General features: G+C 47.4%; 1 protein-coding gene across 31 annotated transcripts in view; it reads left to right on the top strand.

Moving 5' to 3' along the window:
• The window catches only part of FOXP1 (forkhead box P1), a 384604-nt gene that overhangs the window by 297265 nt on the left and 66478 nt on the right, over positions 1–20861 (top strand). For 20 of the 31 annotated variants that reach the window (XM_083795634.1, XM_083795619.1, XM_083795612.1 and 17 more), the window contains 3 exons: positions 11048–11185; positions 12300–12389; positions 17822–17981. In XM_083795634.1, coding sequence (XP_083651760.1) covers positions 11048–11185; positions 12300–12389; positions 17822–17981 — 388 coding nt within the window. Of the gene's footprint in view, positions 1–1106; positions 1273–11047; positions 11186–12299; positions 12390–17821; positions 17982–20861 lie in introns of those variants that run through there. The other 11 variants (XM_083795618.1, XM_083795625.1, XM_083795622.1 and 8 more) reach the window with 4 other exon arrangements.

The following is a 20861-nucleotide window of genomic DNA, read 5'->3' as shown; positions in this document are numbered from 1 at the left end:
GACGGCGGGTGAAAATGCCAAGACCAAACTGAAATAGCGGGAGGGAACCGCTGCCTGCGGTACAGCGGACGGTGCGGGAGCTTTTTGGGCAAGAGAAGAGCGGTTGCGGGGCCGGTAGCGGCGTGTGGCTTGGAGACAGCACAACGGCAGGTTTTGTCTGCGCGTCGAATTCCGGGGGACCCGAGAAGTGTTTGATGGGGCCTGAGGAAGCCGGTTGTGTGCGACGCCGCCCTGCCAGCCCACCGTGCTGAGGTGCCGCGGGCCCAGGCCTTGCCCAGCGCCACACTCGAGGCTTTGGCTGCCTCAGCGGCAGGGAGCGGGGTCGCGAGGGGCTGTGAGGGGTGTGTGGGGCTGTGAGGGGTGTGTGGGGCTGTGTGGGGCAGGGGGCTTCGTCCCGGGCTGGCTTTGAGCATCCTGGCGCCCTGGGGTTAACTCCCCTCTGCTTCGGTAGGGGAGAGGGGGAAAAGATGTTCTTGTGTGCAGGCCGGGCACAGCAGCCTGGCTTGGTGTGGGCTCCTGACAGAGGCTTCTTGACGTTGTTTTGTTTTATTTCACTTTGTTTATTTTATTTTATTTTATTTTATTTTATTTTATTTTATTTTATTTTATTTATTTTATCTTATTTTATCTACTTCACTTCATTTCGTTCTATTTTGTTCTATTTTACTTCATTCTCTTTCACCTCCCGCTCTTGAAACCCTGCCGTGCTCGAGCCCTCGGAGGCAGAGCCGTTGGCGGAGAGCCGTGAAGCCGTCCGAGGGGCGGCGAAGGCACTTTTCCCGGAGCGAGCAGAAAGTTGCGGCGGGCGCGGGGCCGCCCCGCGGAGCTCCCCGCGGGCTCACACTCCGTGCTCCCCGAGCAGATCCAACAGCGGGGGGGGGGGGGGGGCTGCTCAACACTCGGGCGAGCGGCAGGGCGGCGGGCCGGGCAGCGGGAAGAGAGGAGGAGGAGGAGGAGAAGGAGGAGGAGGAGGAGGAAGGCCGCGCCCGGGGGTGCCCCGTTCCGGGGCGGGCTGTGCGCGGCGGCGGCGCAGGGCGGGGCGGGGCGGCTGCCTGCCTCCTGCCTGCCTCCCTCCCTCCCTTCCCTGCCTGCCTGCCTCCTGCCTGCCCTCCCTGCCGCCTCCCTCCCTGCCCGCCCGCCGGGGCTCCGCGGCGCCAGCCCGCGAGCAGGGCCCGCCGCCGCCGCTCCTCCCGCGGAGCCTCCGCGCCGCTCCGCCCGCTCCATGGCCCGCCGCGCCCCGCGCCGCCCGCCGCCGCCGCCGCCTCAGCCCAGGTGGGTGCCCCGGGGCCGGGGGTTGGGGGAGCCCGAAACTCGCGGAAAAGAGCGCGGAAAGCCGGCCCCAGGCTGCGCGGCCGGCTCCCGGCTTGACTTGCCGGCTCGTCCCCGCTGTCGTGACAGCTCCGCTCGCGACAGCCGCGGGGCGGAGCGGGGCTCGGGGCGCTCCCCGCCGCCCTTCAGCCGGCCCCGCGGCGCGGCGGCCGCGTGTGGCGGCGGTCGGGGCGCTTTTTTGAACGAAAACAAGTTTGGTGGCAGGAAACGTGAATCACCCGCGGTGACTAAGGGCTGTTTACGAAAACGGAACGGCAGGCTTCGGGCCGCCGAGCGCGACGGGTTGCCGAAGTTTATTTCTAATAAAAAAGTGACTTGAGCGGGCTGCTCGCCTCCTTTCGCTAGAAGCGAAACGTGGAAACCCTCCGGGGCCGGCTGGGAGCCGCTTCCCCCGCCTTGTGCCGCCGGGCCCGATCCTGGAGCGGGCTGTGGTGCCCCAAACACCCCACGGGGACCCTCAGAGCGCCCCTGGGGTGTCCCAAGGGCCCGGCAGGCCGCCTCCTGCCCGCACCCCTCAGTGCGCAGCCCGGCCTGAAGCGCCCATCGCTGTGAGGTTGTGGTACCAGAGCGTGCCCCCGCCGGGGAAGGGGCAGATTTTGTGGGGTGACCCCGCAGGTGGCCCCCATCCCTCTCCCAGCCCGCCGCAGGGCCGCTCTCAGGGGGCTCGAATCGAGCTCCTGCGGCCGCTGCCCCAGAACGTCACTGGGGAGGCCGCGGGGTTGGACCCCGAATCCTGGCCAGACAGAGGAGCTGCCTCGGCCTAGAGCGTGGCGGAGCCGAACTGCAAACTGATTGGCCTGACACTTTATAATCAAAGTTGATTTATTGTTCATTAGTAGTGCATTAGCCCTTTCAGGCAAGACAGTTATTTGTGTAGTGGCCTGTCAAACAAAAGACCGCTAGCACCTGTCATTTCTAAACCATGAGATAAGCGAGCAGATATTAAGATAATGCGAACAGAAGTACCCCAGAACGAGGCAAAGTTCTCACAGTTTCCCTACAAGAGGCATCGCTGCGTGTGCTGGCTACGTTTCGGGGGGCAGGCGAGGCTGCTGAGCCCCCCGGGCCCTGCCGAAGCCCCCGGCCTGCCCGCGGGGTCGGGAGCCCAGGTTTGTCGCCCCAGCCTGATTTGGGTTTTCAGTTGGGATCTTAGCACAAGAGCAACCTCGAGGCACTTCGTGTGTTTTGTCCCCGGCTCCTTCCTCCGCTTCCCAGTGGGCAGATGTCATGCAATGATGCTCTCGCTGGCAGGGGTTAATTATATGAAAACTTGATGACATCACGGCAGAGCTGTGAGAATGTCAAAATACATCTGCTGCCGTATTCAGACATATTGCTCTCTGCTCGCTCCCCCTATATCAGCTCCCCTCCCTTCCCAAAAGGGAATGATCGCATGACATAAAACAGAAAACAACACAAGTGTCAAAAGAAAACAAAATTAGTGAACTTTTGTCTGCCACCATAGAAACGAGGATTAACTTATGTTATTCCAGAGCATGGAATGGAGACTATCTGCGTGAGGATATATAGTGTATTGTCTTTTGTGAATTTTCATTTGACAGGGATTTTGGAGGCTGTGATCTTAATTAAATCTCAACTGACTCAAATAATGCATCTAAAGGCATGCAGCGTTGCGTAACCTTGCTGAGTTGGTAAACCATAAATCATCGGAAAGCTTACGATAGGAAGGGCCGCTTTGAAATTTTTTTGTTTGCTACAGTTGTTATTTTTTTCCTCTTGTTTAACGTACACTCTGCCTCGCCACTGTGCCCTCCCTTTTTTAGGCAGCATAATTCCTGCTTTAAAAAAAAAAAAGGACGAGCTCTGAGACGTGCTCTGACCAGTCACTCAGCCGAACTAGAGAGAAGTCATAAATAAAATGGAATTGACAGGGGAGAAATGAAATAGCAGCGTGGGCTTCCTGGGGAGCTGGCTGCTCGCAGGGAGCCGGGGGCGTCGCGGCGTGCTCCGGCTGCTGGTCCCTGGCGCGCTCGGGAGGCGTGCGTGGCTCCGCGCCCCCGGCGGACACCCCCGCAGCGGTGTGAGCGGGGACCGGGCAGCGCCAGGAGCCGTCACCTGCCGGCCCCGGGTTGTAATGGGTCACAGATGGATTCTCGCGCTAATGGACGGCGGGCTTTGACGTGTACGCAAGTTGAGTTGGTTTGAGTCGCGTGTAATGGAGGAAACGGTCGCAACAGTTGTGCTAGGGGTTTTTTTAGACGTTGGAAGTGATGTAGAGCGGTTGGAGCGATGACTTAGGCAGCGTTTTAACCTGGCAGCTCTCGAGCACTGATGCTGCTCGACAATCGTGTCGTTTTTAAAATAGCGAAGCTACACGAGCTCCTATGGCAATGTGAAAGGCTTTGGTCTCCTTGTCTGTGATGGCATGCCCTGGGCAGCTGAAGGAAAGGTAAGGGAGAAGGCTTCTGGCGTTCAGGACCTGAAGGAGTTACAAAGCTCTCGTGTGCTCTTGCTCTCTATTTCCTAGTCATTTTCGAGCTGCTTCAGGCAGACCTGTGCTGGATGCCTCCGCAACTTGGACTGACTTTACCAAAACGTTTCCCGGCAGCCAGCTAACTCGCTGGTGTTGTTTTCTCCCCCCTTTGCTAGGGAAAAGCGGTAGCAGGGGCAGTTTTATCAACACCTGCGAAACTCGATTGTGGGAAAGTCCTGACACCATAAGCTAAATTTGTTATTGTTTGGTGAAAGGCTTGGCTGGTTTTAAGCAGTTTGTTTGTTTTATTGAAAGCAGAACTGCATTACTGGAAACTATTTTGCTGTAGTTCAGTCAAAATGTCCTGTGCTGTTTTGTTTTTGTAAGGTGCTTACTTGCTCAGCTTCGCTTTCCAGTTACAAGGAAAGGGAAAAAATGCATCATGCACTCCTCTGCAGGTCTGAAGTGGCTATGTAGAGATTTTGGAGAGAAGCTGCACTGGCAAATCTCTCTTCCCCAGCTTTTTTTTTTTTTTCCTTCATTTTTTTTTCTTTTTTTATTCTTTTTAGCCTTTCCAGCACAGTTTCCTCCGCTAGAAGGAGGATCTGTAGGTTGTGCTGAAGTTGAATGAATGGTATTAAAAACAGACTGAATGTTGAGCAAATAAGCAGGATTGCTAATTGTTCCTTGCACTAGTTTTGGACGGATTTGCCTTCATTGATTAGGTAAGATGCTCTGCTGTTTTGGAGGGACAACAGCCCCCTCCCCAAACTGACAACAGGTTTTAATTTTTAAGCTTTATCTTGCCCTTAAATCTGAAACATCATTGTTCAAATAACTGAGAACAAGGTAAACCAACAACATCAAAAAGGTCGGCTTCTGTGATTTCTCAAGGGCTTGTTATTTTGTACTTTCCAATTCTATTTGATGTCTTGACAAAACAAGATGACACAAGGGAGAATACATTAAATTTTGATTTTCATCTAACCTGTTACAGTAGTGGCAGCTTAATTTCTTTTACTTTTTACCGAAGACGGCTTTTTGCGCAATTACTCTAATTGCCACGCCACTTTATGAGAAGGTTTCTTTGCGGGTTTCCCATTTGCCTTGATTTTGCGAGGCATTTTTTTGAAGGCGCTTTGACCTTTAACACGGAGAGCCGGCTGGTTGGAGTGCGTCTTCATTAGAAGTAAATCACTGAATGGCAAGATTGTCAAAGAAGCAACTGATGTTTTCTCATTAGAATCTAATTTGCACCGTTGTGCTTAGCTGCGATGTGCAGCTGTAGGTGTCTGCGCTAGGTGTGAAAAACTGCACGTTTTAAGCAAATAAAGTTTACAACTGTGAGAAAGGCTCCGCTCGCAGCCGAAGTGGCAGAGCCTCAGTGAGTGTTTAAGCAGGGCTGGAGCTGCCTTCCCCTGTTTCCTACGTGAAACACGCAGCGTGCTTTAACCAGGTGAATATTTTTTTTTTTTTTTTTCCCCAATAGCTTCCTAATTTTTTTCAGCTGGCCAGGACAATGGATGCCTCCTCGCGTGCCCCAGAGCGCTGCGGCTGGTTCTCGCAAGAGAAATCCGGCGCGGAGCAAAGAGGGGGCTCAGCCCCAGCACCGCCGGGGTCCGAGCTGCGCCGCTGCTCCCAGGCTGCCCAGGCAGGAGAGGAGAGGAAAGAGGAAAGGAGAGCCCCTCGCTGCAGCACCGCCTGCTCCGGAGAACTCCGGGCGTGCTGAACGCTGCTGATTCAATCACCGCCTTTTATTATTTAATTAAGCTCTCCTTAATGTATTAGTGGATTAATACACAAATGCGAGGAGGCTGACATGATGATCATTCTCAGCGCATTTAGGGTGGTGGGGAGAGAGAAGGTTTCAAGGGGTTTTCAAGGGCTGGAGGGGTAATTCGTGTGTTTCTAAGCAGGATGGCTTTTGGTTTGTTTCAGGGTGTTTTGGCAGAATATGTGGAGCAAACATTTCCTTTCCTAAACTCTAGGAAAAAAAAAAAGCTTTTTTTTCTTTTTCTTTTTTTAAACCGAACCATTATAAAATATCACCGCTGTTAGGAAGCATGTACAGCAGGTTGTAATTTTTCCTTTCACGGTGGAGCGGGAAACAAAAATGATAACTTCTTAAAATGTGAAAAATGATGGTGATAATCTTGAGGTTGAAATCTCACTCAGCTTATTAAATGAGTATTTGGTTGTGTGCATTCCGGTTTAGTCTGTATTTGACAAATGTTAGATGTAGAAAGGATTTAATTTATGTAAACTTTATATTTTTATGCAAATTAAATGGGTATTTATTATAGCAGAAACAATTATCCTGGCACTTAGTGAGAAACCTGGTATGCATGAGAAGTGGTAGATAAGATCAGATGTTTCATTCTGTAAACAAATATGAAAATATCCCCGTTTTTCCTTAGCTAGAAGAGAATGCAGAAGAGAGCAGACATCCTGACATGCCGGGGAATGTCAGCATAGCCCATCTCCCTGCCTTCTGTGGGTCAAAGGCAGATCTTTCCTACTGATAAAATATAATAAACAAAATTATAACTATAAAATGCTAATTTAATTTTAAAGAGGCTCTCTTCCCCCTCTTTTTATAGGGAGTTGCATTGTTACGGAGAGAACAGTTATGCTAATGACAGACTACTTAGCTGATTTTACATTAATGTAATAAACAGTACCTGTCTTAATGTGTTGTGCAGTATCATGGCAAAATAACTAAGTCTAAAAGCGAGATTCCATTTTGCATAATGAAACGGAATTGCAGTTTCTGCATGAATAATTCTTTCAGCGGCAGTTTTGGGTTGTTATTTTGGAGGCTGAAATATTATGTCAGAAGTGTTTCAGTCTCAGGATGGATGCGGGTCCTGCGTTCAGCACTTCTTCTGTCGCTGGGCTCTGCTGCGGCTGGGGGCATTGTGCTTTTCCCTCTGCCAGGGTACCCGGGGTTTGTCCTCTCCTGGGGCACGAGCAAAGCCATTTTGCATTGTTTCGGTTGCGATTTTTTTTTTAATATTGCAAAAGTAGCGCATGTAATAGCTTTCTAATAAGACAGCTCAATTGAATTGTTTGTTTTTGCCTAGCCGTGTCTATTTTTCTGGCAGTCCAGCATTTTTAACTGTTCCTCAGCCACTTGCTCTGTGTTCGGCTGTGTTGTGCTCCGTTTAACTTTTATCACAAAATCTTTAAGTGAAGAATTGCTGTTTGGAAATCCAAGGTGCCTGCTCCGAGGACTTACTGAAATCAAGTGTGAACATACATCACAGGAGAAAAGGATTTTCTGGCAGAGTTATTCTTTGTGAATTAAGGAAATCCTCCCCATCTTCCATGCATGCCTGCTAACAGTTAACAAGACCATCACCGTATCCAGCAATGAAGGCACGTTGTGTGAAAATGGCATTTTCTCTTTTTTTCCCCCCCACTTCATACAAGATTAAACTACTTGAAATTATTTAGCTAGTATTTAATTATATTAATATCAGGGAAAATGGGGGAACTAGATGATTAAATCGGTCTAAATCATTTTCATCCCCGTGACCCTTGTCTGAGTGGTACGGAGGAGTGACAAATGCATCCCTGCTGTAACTCCCTTGTGAAGTTAGAGGTGAACTTGGCCCAAGTTGTGCAAGTTTGCCTCGGTCAGCCTCTCCAAAACACGGCGTGCTGGCAGAGCTCGGGACTGGGGAGAGGACGGGAAGGCTTTGGGGGAGCCAGAGAAATAGCAGGCAGGACCCCGGGAGACAGAGAGAGTGGCTGAAAACAGTTGTGAGTATTAAAGACATTTTTTGCCGTTGCTGGTATTAGCATGTCAGCAGGTCTATACTAGCACAGCTCCGAAAGCCAAATTGCAGCTGTATTTTTACCTCTGCTGCCAGGTTTGCATGCAGCTGGGTATCTACCACACCCTATTGTTATCAGTCAACAATACCAGAAGCGCTTCATTAATCATATCAATAACAACAATCATGTTTCATGTAGAAAATGGAAATAAACAACTTAAAAAAAAAAAAAAAGATTGATTTCTGTTCTGCATGCTAAGTTAGCATTCTTTAAATATATCTGCCAGTAGTTTAATTTGAGCTTCAACTCCCCGAAGGCAGTAAGACAGAATTATTTTAGTTCTTCATAAACTGCCTTCTGTGATTCATTGTTAACTCATAAAACACACTCGTTTTCATGTACTTAAACAGTTAAGCCATTTTCAAAGTTGGTTTGTAATTTTTTTTGGCAACACATTTCGCTTGACATCTGAGAGATAAAAATCTAAAATTAATTTATAGCCTTCAGTTTAGGTTTCATTTACTATCAGGCAAAATATCAGAAATAAATATATTTTATCTAACGTAAGGTAAAGTGTAGTGCACAGTATCTAAAATAAAGTTTAGTTTTGACTGAATACACTCAAAAAGGGACCCATAAATATTAGAGAGCTGTAGTTAAGAACTTACATGACTGTTTTAAATACTATTGATTTAAACCACTGGCTAGATTTTATGAATCAAAGTGTAATTTCCAAGCTTTGGCTATATTTCTCATCGCTAAAGCACTCTCTCTTGTGTGCCTTTAGCAGCTTTCCAGACATTCAACACGGGATTAAATGATAGTAGTTACAATGATCAATAGGTTAAGACCGGTACAATCACTCTTACCGCTAATGACCTCGGTAGTAATGGGTAATAAAGTGTGGGCTATAATAGCCTATTGCTGGTGCTGCATGCCCTTTGCTTCCCAGTATTACTAGGGACTAGCTACATGAAAAAGTTGGACGGTGGGAGTTAAGAGGGTGGATATATAGGCCATAATTCTCAACTGTTTCAAGCCCTCTACCAGGACGTGTGCCCACGCTGGTCTGGGGCGCGGGTGCCGTTTTTAGCGGGGCGCTTTGTGGTGTGGTGGAGTTTCTTTGCAGGAGGCCTTCGGAAGTCGCTTCCCCAACGGGTAAACGCGGCGTTCGCCATGCCTAGGAATTACAGGCAGGGCCTTCATTGGAGTCGCAGGTGGGGTGTGAAAATGCGGTAAAACGGGGTTGGACGGAGCCACCCAAACCTGCCCGCCTAGGTGGGCCGCGTTTGGCCGTGTGTTTGGGCCCTCGCTGGTTAAGTGCTTCTGTTGGAGCAGCGACTGCGCAGCGAGGAGATTCTTCACCGGAAGGTACATGGCCGGTTTTCAAAGGTAGGGCCAAATCCTCAGATTCATCCTGAGATAAACGTGCAAAAAAGCCATGGAAGTGAATGGGAGTTGTCTCCGCATGGCTGCCGGCAGAATGCGGCCCTCCGTATTAATCACCGATGTGTAGGGTTTACAGCACCCCACCCTATTCCTGTCTGTATCCCTGCTTGTCGTCATAAATCTGACTGAAGAGTATTTGTGTTGTATATCTTCCAAGAATGGCACAGAAAACATACTTAAACATGCTTCCTCTTCTGTTTGCTCAGGCCAACTTCAATGGCAGGTAGTACAAACCCCAGGGTAAAGTAAACTTCTCAGGGGATGGGAATAATGAAGGTGAGTCACGCTTCGGGCAAAGATAGTGACTGCAGCATTTAATTAAATAATTGTCAGCTCCCAGAAAAGTTTTTTAAAGACTGTGGATTAAGATATTCAGAACTAAGGGGACTGCCCATCCTCATGACTCAGTGACCTCGTCCCATGGGACGAGGCGGTGGCACCGCGCAGTGGCTTCGGAGGGACCGGAGTTTGTCCCATCCTTAAATCTCCATTTCCCTGCCTTCGCACCTGCCTGCCCCAGCAAGGACCACGGGAGGTTCGTGGCTGGGATGTGGGGGATTCGTGCTGGACCATGCCGTGTTGGCGTTACAGGGCTGTTGGTTTGCCAGACGTGTCTCGAGCACGTGTTTTCTGGGCAGCGCCGGGCCCTGGCGCACGCCATGTACACAACAACACCAGGCGATGCGCAGTGCACATCAGTCTGACCTTCAGGAACCATTTTTAGTTCATCAAAATTAGTGATGCTGAGAAATCAGGACATCAGTGCATAATGACTGTGAAATTAGGAATGAGAGCTTGCTATGCAAATGACAGGACAAATCATGTGAAAAAGTCAAGATAAACTGCGTATTAAGACATTATGTTACATAAAATTAATACTGCATTTCTCTCTTGCTTACTACTACACTGGAAGGTTTTTTTTAAACTCTTTTATCTTCTGATCAGCTATTGTCTGCTGATTTTTTAAAAAGTGGTGCACAGAAAAAGTGCTAAACATATTATTACCTTTTATTGTAATACATGAGATGACAGGAGATCCTTTTTAGCAAAGTATATCCTTTACTGCTTTTAGTTTTGTGCTGTCACCTATTTGATTTGAAACTATAGAAAAGTAAGGTGCTTAAATATTACTGTTAAAACTCATATGGGTTTTGTCTTTTCTTCCATTGTTCTTTTCTCTTCCTTTTCTTTTCCTTTTTTGGGGTGGAGGATAGAGGGGTGGGTTTCTAGGGAAATAGTCTTCTTGCATTACTAGGACTGACAAAATGGTTCTCATGTAGTCTGCAAATTAAACACAAGTGCAGTGATTATTTTGAATAGCTAAATTACATTCTAGAAAGCTTGCAGAATTCATAGCATTGTCATTAGGTATCCGCTTGAATACAATTTGTGTAACCTTGGCCAAGACAGCCTGTCATTTTAATGTCAGTGTTTTATCTGAACAAGACATCATCCTTTCAGATACAGTGTACAGGTTCCTTGCAAAGATGCCCGTGCAGAAACGTGTTAACAGTTGCAAATATGAAATGCTATCAAGTTCATCACTGTAGCTGTTTGTCACTGAAATGTCATGGAAAGCGGCTTTTAATGGTATCTCACATAATATGAAAGAATTGAAGACATCTGTATGCTGGGTGAATATGGAATGGTAAAGACATCGTAGCAGGGCCTCTCTGTTAAAATTGCATAGGAGTGCAGTGCTGTTATTCACGTCACTGAGCCTTCCTTCAGTTTTCTTAAAAACCTGTCCTAGTAGGGTCTAGATCCCATCAGCACGGGATACTGGGCTCTTGAATTTCTGTGCGGCAGGGAGGGGCTTTCTGGGAGGGAAAGGACTGAGCTGGCAGTTCCTTGTAAAAACAAACAAATCTGAGCAGGTTTTGCTGTACTGCTGTCTTTAAAGAATTCCCATCGCAGAAATGCTCTGCACAGAGGGACCTGAGTTGCCGGGGAAGCGCAGCCGGTCCCTCTGTGCTCAGGGTGGGCTCGTGCCTCCCCGCGCCTGCCCGTCTTCCCAGGAGACGCTCCCTGACCCCCGCTCTGTCTCTTCCGCAGGTTCCCGTGTCGGTGGCTATGATGACACCTCAAGTGATCACTCCCCAGCAAATGCAGCAGATCCTCCAGCAACAAGTGCTAACTCCCCAGCAACTCCAAGTCCTGCTCCAACAGCAGCAGGCACTCATGCTTCAACAGGTAATTGTCGCCTTTGCAGCCGCTCGTGGGGCCCTGGCAGGCACCGGAGGGCTTCGCTCCCGACGTCTTCCCGGGAAAGCAGCTGCCCGCCTCTCGGGGTGTGCTCCTCGGAGCAGCCACACTCTGAAATGAACTGACTGCTCTTTTGTTTTTAGGTCTAGAAATAGCTCCTGGAAACAAATCCAAGGAGCAGTGCTAGGAGTGTTTCCAGGATCAGCTAAATAACGCAGCTGCATGTTTAAGTGTCAGGTCTTCGGCAGATGTCCCTGTTGCTTTTGCGTGCATCCCCCAGAAAGTACAGTGTGCCCTGATTAATTGCAATAAACGAAGTGGTAGGGTAATACTTCCCACTTCAGACCTTGCTACGTCCACTTGGGACCATAAAGGGCTATTGAAACAGTGGCAGTGAAAGCGAAGAGGTTCGCAAGCCTTAATCCGTCTGATGTCAGCCAGCATATGCTGCGCGGTGCATCAGTGTCTCTCCGTGCCCCGTTTCAACGCGTGGTCCTTTATCAGCTGAGAGTTGGCTGCCGATGCAACCCAAGGCTGGGTTACCATAGGGTATGGCTCAGCGTGGGCTCGCGAGCATCGGGCCAGCACGAGCATCCACCAAAACCCCACCTCGCGTGCCCCCTCCTCGCTGCCATGCCGCCTCCTCCCGGCTCCAGAGCACAGCCTGCGTGGCGAGTGGCTGGCTGCGGGGAGGAGGAGAGTATTTCCCAGGATGTCTGTGCATGTATCGAACAACACTTAATACAGTCAAACCCTATCATTTAGAAAGCATGTGTGTTTCACAACAGAGATTCGCCAGGCTCTCTCAGCAAGGGCATTTTGGCTTTGTTGTTACAATCAAAGGTCATTCCTTGCCTTATTTTAATTAGTTTGTGTAGAAAATGGTATGTTTTTCATCAGTTCATTTTGGAGATTACTTTTCAAACGATAATGCCAAGAATAGTCAGTGTGCACTGAATTTATTGTCGAGTTTCAAACTAAAGGTCAGACCATTACAGATAAAAGGATGCTATTTTTCAAATCACAGTTTGTGTATTACACCAAAAGGGACACTGAATTGGCTCTCCACTTTGTTACTTATCATCTTTCCTTTTCTTTGTAGCAGCAGCTTCAAGAGTTTTATAAGAAACAACAGGAACAGTTGCAGCTTCAACTTTTACAGCAACAACATGCTGGAAAACAGCCTAAAGAGGTACAGACAATACCCATTTTACTTTCAAACCACAGGTCCCAGAGGACTGTCTAGTGGCTATTAAACTGTCATTCATCTTATAAATGATTGCACAACTGAACTGACTCTATCAGGTCTCAGCTTTCAGATTTAGAGTTATTGTCCTGTTTTCGCCTGTATTTTCCTGCGCTTTCCATTTGCTTGCTGCCACATATTTTATAGCCGGGGACCATGCCTTGATGTTCGGTATGAGTACTGGAGCAAGCATCTAGACGTGTATCTTGGGAGAGTGCTTTTGGAAGTTAGTTATGTTGCAGAGGGGAGGGGGCAAGGAAGCAGGCCCAGATATGTGGCTGTCCTCTCTAAACAGGGCAAAATTCCATGAGATTTTGAGTTCGCACTTGCAGTTTCCAACCAAAGAGGTTGGGATGTTCCTTGCTCAGCAGAAGGGACTGTGCTCGAGCAGCGTTAGTTGTGAGCAGCGAGGGAGGGCTGAGATGCAGAGGTAGCACGGGAATGCCACCCCATCGCAGCGTGTTGTGCCTGGTTGCTGCAGCACACCGCGGTGCACGGTGGCCCGAGACCTTGCTCAGATGCCACAAGGGTCCATGGCAGGAGCAGGATCACCAAGGTGGTGTCTGTCTCTACTTAAAATACATTTATCCTTTCTAAGTATTTTCCACGTTCTCACTTTGTTGATTTTGGTGTGCTTAAATTCGATTTTCCTGTAGTGACATACATTTTGATGGCACCAAATTCACCCCTGTACTCCCAAGGAGTTTGAGACTCCGGTCTGACATCAGCACTGGCTCGGATAGATCCTAGAAAGCTGCCTCTTGGCGCGAGGCGCTGTGCCACATCCTGTGCTAGTGGCAGCGGTTGGGCATCACGTTGCCACTGGTGATGCTCGAAGCACGCAGCGATTTCTCACCCCTGAAATTTTGGCAAATTGTGCCACCTGTGCCAAGTTTCAACCCCGAGTGAATTTTTCCAGCTGAGTTATAAACCCCTGAAAATAGGGGGTTTATAATGGAAACGCTGACACAACCTTAACCATAGCACGCTTACGGGCGCCTCTATAATAAAAAGGGAACAGATTAAAAAGTGTCTAAAATGTAAATCTAAAGGACTAACAGTAATTAAAATGGAAATGGCACAGGGAGGGAAGGCATGTAATTGTGAGATATCACTGTGCAGAATGCTCTCAGCTTTGTTTTGCTGGCTGTTTTTCTAATTCAGTAGGGCTTACTCATCAGTGGCAGTTCAATGCGCGTTAATGACTCTGGGATGCAGGCATCACTCTGGACAAAGAAATGATTATTGTGCGGTCAAAAGAAGTTCAAAGACAAGAAGGGAATTTCAGTTTTTTCCTTAGAGATCCACATTCAAGAGCATATAAATTAAGCCAAATGTTAAAAACCACAGTCTGAAAGCTGACTTCAAAGTCACAACTCTCTAATTAATGAACTGCGAGCTTCAGTTTGGACAAGTCGTGGTTTGATGCGCCCATAAATCAACATGACAGGTCTGTTTCACAGTCTCAGACAGCGCTTGTCATTGAGTCACATCAGATGTAAACACAGCAGAAAAAAGAGGGGATATGAAGGAGGTGCAATTGATCAACAGAAATGGTAAAAACCCACTTTTGAAACGCATTATGCATGATCACAGGAAATGGCGATAGCCTCAAGAGGCTTTCTCCTTCTGCTGTTGCTTTTTTGAATCAGATTTCTAACAGCCTTCAAAAGGGAGAATAAGAATTATGGAGCTTCTCCCCTGTGGCTGGCAGGCAATAACCCCCTGTTGTTATTTTGTGCTTCTTTCTTTTCAAAGGCGTCAAAATTTAGTTTTTTAAAGATCTTTAACTCTATATTTGAAGACAAACAATAAAGGGCTGCCACTGTCATTCTTATCAGTTACCAGGGATTGTATTTTTTCTTTCTGTTGCCACTTCTTATTAACCTCTTATTTGGTCTATTAGACATAGTTTTGAATGCAAGCCTGCATGCTGGGAGAACATGAAAGTTCAGATGAGCTCAGAGGGCAGATAAAGAAATTTGAAGGGGAAAGTTACACAGCAGAATGAACGATAAAAGTTAACTCTTCTAAATTGCTGTTGTCAGACAGGAGAGCATCTCAGACACAAAGATGAGGGCTCGGAGCTTGAAGAAAAAATACTTTGTGTTAAAAAAGACGAGAGGGGAAGTTAGACAATGTGATGGCATTTCAATATCTAACACACTGATTTACTGTGGTCACACTTCTGATATTACACTGTCGAAAGTAACAATAAGAAAAGACTCCTTCCTGTTTTAAGAAGAGCATTTTAACATGATAGCGGAGAAGAGAACAAGGGGCCCAAGTCTCTCCAGCTTTCCCTAGGGTTTTTTTTGCCGAGGGTTTCAGCAGAGGCCTGTTCCCACAGCACTCTCACTCCGTCCCATCCCGCAGGTTTGCTCAGCCCTGTTTTCCTGCGCCGAGGAGCTTATTCTGGCTAGATTAGCATGCGAGCGGTGGGTCTTCCTTCCTCCCCCTCCTTGTAATCCACAACAGCGGCGGGTCCCAGGCTGTGCCGTGCTGTCGAGGGGACCGCTGGTGGCGATGCTGCCATGGGGTGAGTTTGTACCCCACAGCTGGACCGAACACATGAGTGTAGGGCTTCCCCGGAGCCCCTCTGCGAGCGGCTCGTGCCACCACACCGTCCTAAAAGAAGGAAAACGCTGCCGATCTCCGTGGACTGAAGGGGTCTGACCCCTAAGCAGGCTAGTGTAAGGGCTGGCCGTCCCCTTGTAGGCTGTACTCGGGCGGCAGAGGGTGAGTTTGTGGGGCGAGCTCAGCTCCGGCCCCCCGCAGCCCCCACCGGGGGGGCTTGGGGCCGCGGGATGCTGTGGCCATGGCCGTTTGTCTGCCAGCGCTTGGGGCAGCTTGTGTTAGGCAGCAGGGAGGGACCTACGAAAGGAAAACAGACCTTTGACAGGAGCTGTAGGGAGGGGATCAAAAATGCGAGTTTTATCAGGATATTTCAGCGTTTTAACACTGACTACTGACCTGACAACAGGACTGCACCGAGACCTTTTTTGTATGCATTCAATTGTGAGAAGTAAACAAACTGCCTTGTATCCTGTGTTTGGTAACTGGGTGGGGAGCGCAGTTTGGCAACGTGCGTTGCTTTTAAATTCTTTCTTGGACAATGGGCCTTGTATACTTTTATATCCTGGCTTTTCAAAGTAGAGCGTGTTCGAGAGCTTTTCTTGGGATAGCTGGGAAGACAACCGCACGGGCATCAGGTGATTTGTGTCAAGTTGTCGGGGTTTTGGGGTGTTTTCTTTAATGCTAACTTCGTACTCAGATGGCAAATAGGTAAAGCCACAGATTACTGTGGCTAATTTATTTATTTATTACAAAATACTGCTTATTATATATAGACACGCTAAATATACATTAAATATATGTCTATTTGGAGCGGGAACATCTGTGGAGGCAAGGATTGCTCCTAATGGATCTGTCGCTGCAGCTTGCATTCATCTGGTGCTGTTGGCAATAGTTGCAACAACTGGATCTGTCTGAGCAAGCTGTGGCACAGAAATGAAAACTCTCCAAGTTCCAGTATGGCTAAACACTCGCTTGTTTAACTGTTCCCCAAGTTATAGATCTTCTTGGGAAATAAGAAAAATGAACTTGCCTGTCGGTACAGTTGTAGGTATGCAGTTGCTTGTAGTATTAAGATTGATGGGGCATGGCAACACAAAAACAACTATTTAAGGATTTTAATAGAAGTAATTGCCATTGTCCTTAACTTTCCCCAATAAAGGTTTTTTTTTCCTTTCCTTTTTTTTTTTTCCTCTTTTCTTTTAAGCCCCCTGTGACTGTGTCACATTCAGCGCGGCGGGGCTGGACGGCTCCAGCGCCCTGGCAGAAGGTGGGGCCCCGGCCCCTGGCTGGTGGCCGTCAGCCCTGCTCCTGTGACCCGGGTGGATTTTTCCTGCTTGACACCAGCAGGGAACGGGGCCAGCGATCCTCCGCACCGATACCAGGGAGGGGCCACCGAACGCTGGCGGTCTGGCCGGGCTTTATTTGCAAAAGTGTGTAGTTTTGCAAGAGTTAATTTTTTTTTTCCATAATTGTTAGCCATAATGTGTATAAGACCTCCACCTTGATACGATTCCTAGCAGATTAGGGATATTAGATAATTTCCTTCTATTTATTGTACTACTGCACTGTATTATCTTTCTATCACTCAGATAATTACTAAGGAAATCTACATTAATTTTTTTTGGCTAGCACAAGGAACTGCTAAACACTGGCATGATGTATTGATGTTTTACACAACAAAAGTTTTCCTCTTGTCATTGTACAATAAATAAAAAGATATTTATCAAAACGCAAAGCCTTTCATGGATTTTAAAGAACAAAGCAAATAAAACACAAGATGAGCATGGAAGCAAAACCTAGAGGCTTCCTTAACTGAACAAAATTAAGGACTCAGAAGCCTGGAGTACTGTACATATTAAACACTCACATTCAAGTAAGATGTTGTTTGCTAAATTATGAATGTGTGTAATTAAAATCTAGTGGCTGTTTCTATGAAAGATTTACAATGTTATTTCATCGTTTGTCATGGCTAATTAACAATATTAGATGAAGTTTTTCTTCTTCAAAGGTCTGATTTTTTCTCATTTATTTATGTCAGAAGTGATAAACAGAGTAGTTAAAAGCTTCTCCGGGTACAGTAGTGAGAAAAGCAACATGTTCTTTTACACCTCGGAGGTTCAGGGTTCACGTCCCTGCAGAGTAAAGCAACTCTGTCTTCTTTAGAGTGAGAATAATTAAAAATTTCAAAGTGCAGAAGTAGCAGCCTTAAGTACAGCAAAGAATCATTCTGCACATAACAAAGTATTGTTGCTTGATGGATGGATAAGAGAGAGTAAGTGTAAAATACCATAAATCAAGCCGGTTGTACTGCCTTAATTGTCGAGACAATCCTTGCATGAGCAAACAGAGCAGAGTACAGGGCTGTTTTTCATGACGTCCAAGCATGATGTGTTTACGTGGGGCGACTCGCGTTCGACGTGTTCTTTGCTTCGAAGAACTGCCCAGGACTTCCACAGCTGCCAGCAGCGCTTGCTCTGTCCACCACTGATGGGCAGCCCCTTCTGGGGTAAAACACGGCCACATGCACCAAATTCTGCATCCGTTTTTCATCGGGTTTGCAGGAGGAATTGAGGTGGAATTAAAGTATTCAGCGGAGGTGGAAATTGACTGCAGCCCTGTTGGTAGCTCCAGCACCTACACGAACCTTGGGGTCCTTGGTACTGGGTGGTGGGCTCGCTGTCCTTCCTTGATACCAAATGACCATGATCAGGAGTTGCCGTCTGTTGAGACAAGGAGCCCTGCAAGTCCTCTGTTAGTGCTTTGCTCTGTGTTGACAAATGTGCATTTTTTTTCTTTTCCAGCCCCAGCAACAGCAGGTGGCTACACAGCAGTTGGCCTTTCAGCAGCAACTCTTACAGATGCAGCAGTTGCAACAGCAGCACCTCCTGACTTTGCAGCGTCAAGGGCTGCTAACAATCCAGCCTGGCCAGCCTACTCTGCCTTTGCAGCCCCTTGCACAAGGTAGGTGAGGGCTTGGGGGGCTGCCGAGCAGGCAGATAGCACGTGCACACAAAATTGTCACTCAGTGAGACACAGAGATCTCATCGGCTTGCAAAATAACGAGCAAAGAAAAATTCTGACAGACAAGGTGGGCATTAGAAAGGTATTTTTGAGAAGGGCAACACTGAAACCGTGGGCTGCTCTCGCTAGCAGGGGGCAGGTGGTTTGGAGTTCGGATTCAATTTGCACAGCTATATCCAGCCTGGCGGACTCGAAGCTGCTGGTTGTACTAATCCGGACTTGAAATCCTCCACAGGAGGCTTCCTAATAAAATTTTGGTGCTGGGTTCATGGCTTAGGATAGTGTGAGAGCAGCTTTTCCTTATTATTTTTTTTAATGTGCTATTTTGGCCCTTTCTGGCTCTACCACTGGCGGGGAGCTGGGCACAGAGGAGCGCTGATCACACGCTGCCGAGCTGTAGAAATGCGATTGCCCTTTTCTGCGGCTGAAAGGGAAAGGTGGCAGTGTCTCCTCTCCATGCCTGTTTATATGTCCTTCATTTCACTGCCTCTGTACGTCAGAGCTTCATTCTTCCCTCCACGCTGAGGCAAATTGGGATTAACTCCATTTAATTTTGATGGTGTTATACTGGTGTTATTGACAATTAGATCCTCCTACATCTTTATTCGGTCCCGCACTCTGCAGGAAGTTACTGGTTTGCTGAAATCCCTGCTTTATTTTTTTTTTTAAAGATACTGATACGTTGAAAGCGATAGCTACTTAAATCACAATACTTTCGGCAGTAATCACAACCTGGGCATTTTTGTTCTTTCTTTTCCTTCTTGGCTTAATACATACATTTTTTTCAACTGGGTTTCTGTACAACCTGTAGGACATTTTAACAGACTTGTCTGAGCTCTTGTCTGTTGTGATTAAAGCAGGTGGTTCAAAGTTGGCATGGCTCAGGGAGGACCAGGTCTTTCAACTAAGATGCTGGTGTTTCTGAATAGTCATGCCTTTTCCTTCCCTTTGCCCCCTAATAAATTTAAACACCCACCTCAACAACTGGAGTCAGCTCAGCTTGAAATGATTTGGGCTCTTCAAAGCAGCCTTGGGGCTGCTACTGGTTGCTAAACCATATAATGAATTTACATTCAGCTCTGTTCGGTTAAATGGGGTGGTGGGTGAAATTGCTTCTGCTCTTCACCCTCCCTTTTTATGTGTGTGTAGCTGCAAAAAGGAAAGCGAGGTGCCTGGTGAGCGTTAACTGGTGTGGACAGAGGGAGACGAAGCTGGGGAGTGGAGTCTGCTCTGCCACGCGGCTGCATGGTTTATTCAGGCTTGTTTTTCATTTTTGCAAGACCCGCAAAGGTGTTGGAGCAACCTCCAGTTGGAGGGTGACATTCACACTTCCCTCTGCAGGACTGGGTTTAGCTTTCCTGCGTTCCAGAACTGGACTGCTGATGTTAGACTTGTCCTGATGCGGGAAGGTGGCTGGCAGGGAGCTGCAGGATCAGGCCCAGGGGTGGCTTGTCAGTCCCCATCAGCATGCCGAGTGATGGCGAGAAGGCATGAGATGAGCTCGGGAAAAAGGGCATGTAGACTAGTGGTGCCATTTATACTTGCAGAATGTTGTAACGCGCGTTAATTACGCTTCGGATTTATTGTTGGAAACATCACAGGCCGTTCCCACGTGCCCACTGGACTCAAGCTTCAACCTTTCTAATTTTTCCCACAGCTCCTATACTATTAAGTTTGCTCAGTGAGGTTCATTGTACAGTACATCAGTTAAGCTGTCCAAAGGAGGGCAATTGGGCAGTGACAAGACACGCTCATGTGTAATGTGAAAGAAATGAATGTGGTGATGCATGAAGTGTAATCTGTGCAGTAACACATCGGAGACACCAGTAGGTAATTCAGCAGTCGTGGCATTGATTGATACGGCTAGCGGCGTAGTGCCACTATTAGTCCTCGCCACGTTGGGAAGAAGCCTATTTAAAACCGAAGGGGTGCCAGAGAGAGCCCAAACACAAACAGGAGGGTCCCAAGGCTGCGCTGGGCAGGGAGATGAGCCTCGAGCAGCGGGGGGACGGGGCTGGCTGGGGGCGGAGGGGAGCCCGAGAATTCAGGCAGGTTGCGATCCAGCACGATTTTTTTTTATCAGAGAGACGATGGCTTAAAACTGATGTCATTACGAGGTTTAAATCAACTTTCTGCTTGCTTGAACATGGTCACCTGGGTATGGAGGTACAAGGACACAAAGAGGTTGAGCAACTCTGTTTGTCTTTGAGCCAGTGATACCTGGGGTTGGGAAATTGAGTTCCGTGAGCGGTAATCTGTCAACTGTCCCCACAACATACATTTTTTAAACCTGTGCCTACATTTTCTTTCATAATGAAGGGGACTAGTTGTCCTGAAAAATGCAACGAGGAGCCAGGGCTATAGTTTAAAATAATTGGTAATGGACACTTCTTATTTAAGAAAAAAAAAAATTACATATATCATGCTCTTTTGTTTTCAGAACAGTTGGCAAGAGTGAGACAAATACTGTCAGTGTGCATATAAAAAGAAAAATCCAGCCCTCTAGTTAATGTAGCTATGAATTTGGTTAAGAGCATTTTGCTTTTTATTCTTAAGTATCTATAATAGCAATAAATGTTTCTAAGGAGAGAATGCTACTTCGTAAGTGGGGTTTTGTTATGTTTTTAGAACTAATACATTGTTCAAAGCTGTATTTTAGTTTCAGTGCTCGCCTATTGTCTTACACAAAATAGCACATCCTTTAGTGTTATATTTGTGTAATCTGTGCTGTTTTGTATTTAGACACATCTATAATCTAGATTTTACATCTGTACATAGTAGCAATTTAAAAACAAACCACATTTCAGCAGTGTTCGGAGC

The sequence above is a fragment of the Anser anser genome, assembly GCF_964211835.1.
Source record: "Anser anser genome assembly, chromosome: 12".
Lineage (NCBI taxonomy): Eukaryota > Metazoa > Chordata > Aves > Anseriformes > Anatidae > Anser > Anser anser.
The sequence above is the reverse complement of the archived record's forward strand: the minus strand, read 5'-3'. Positions and strand labels throughout refer to the sequence as shown.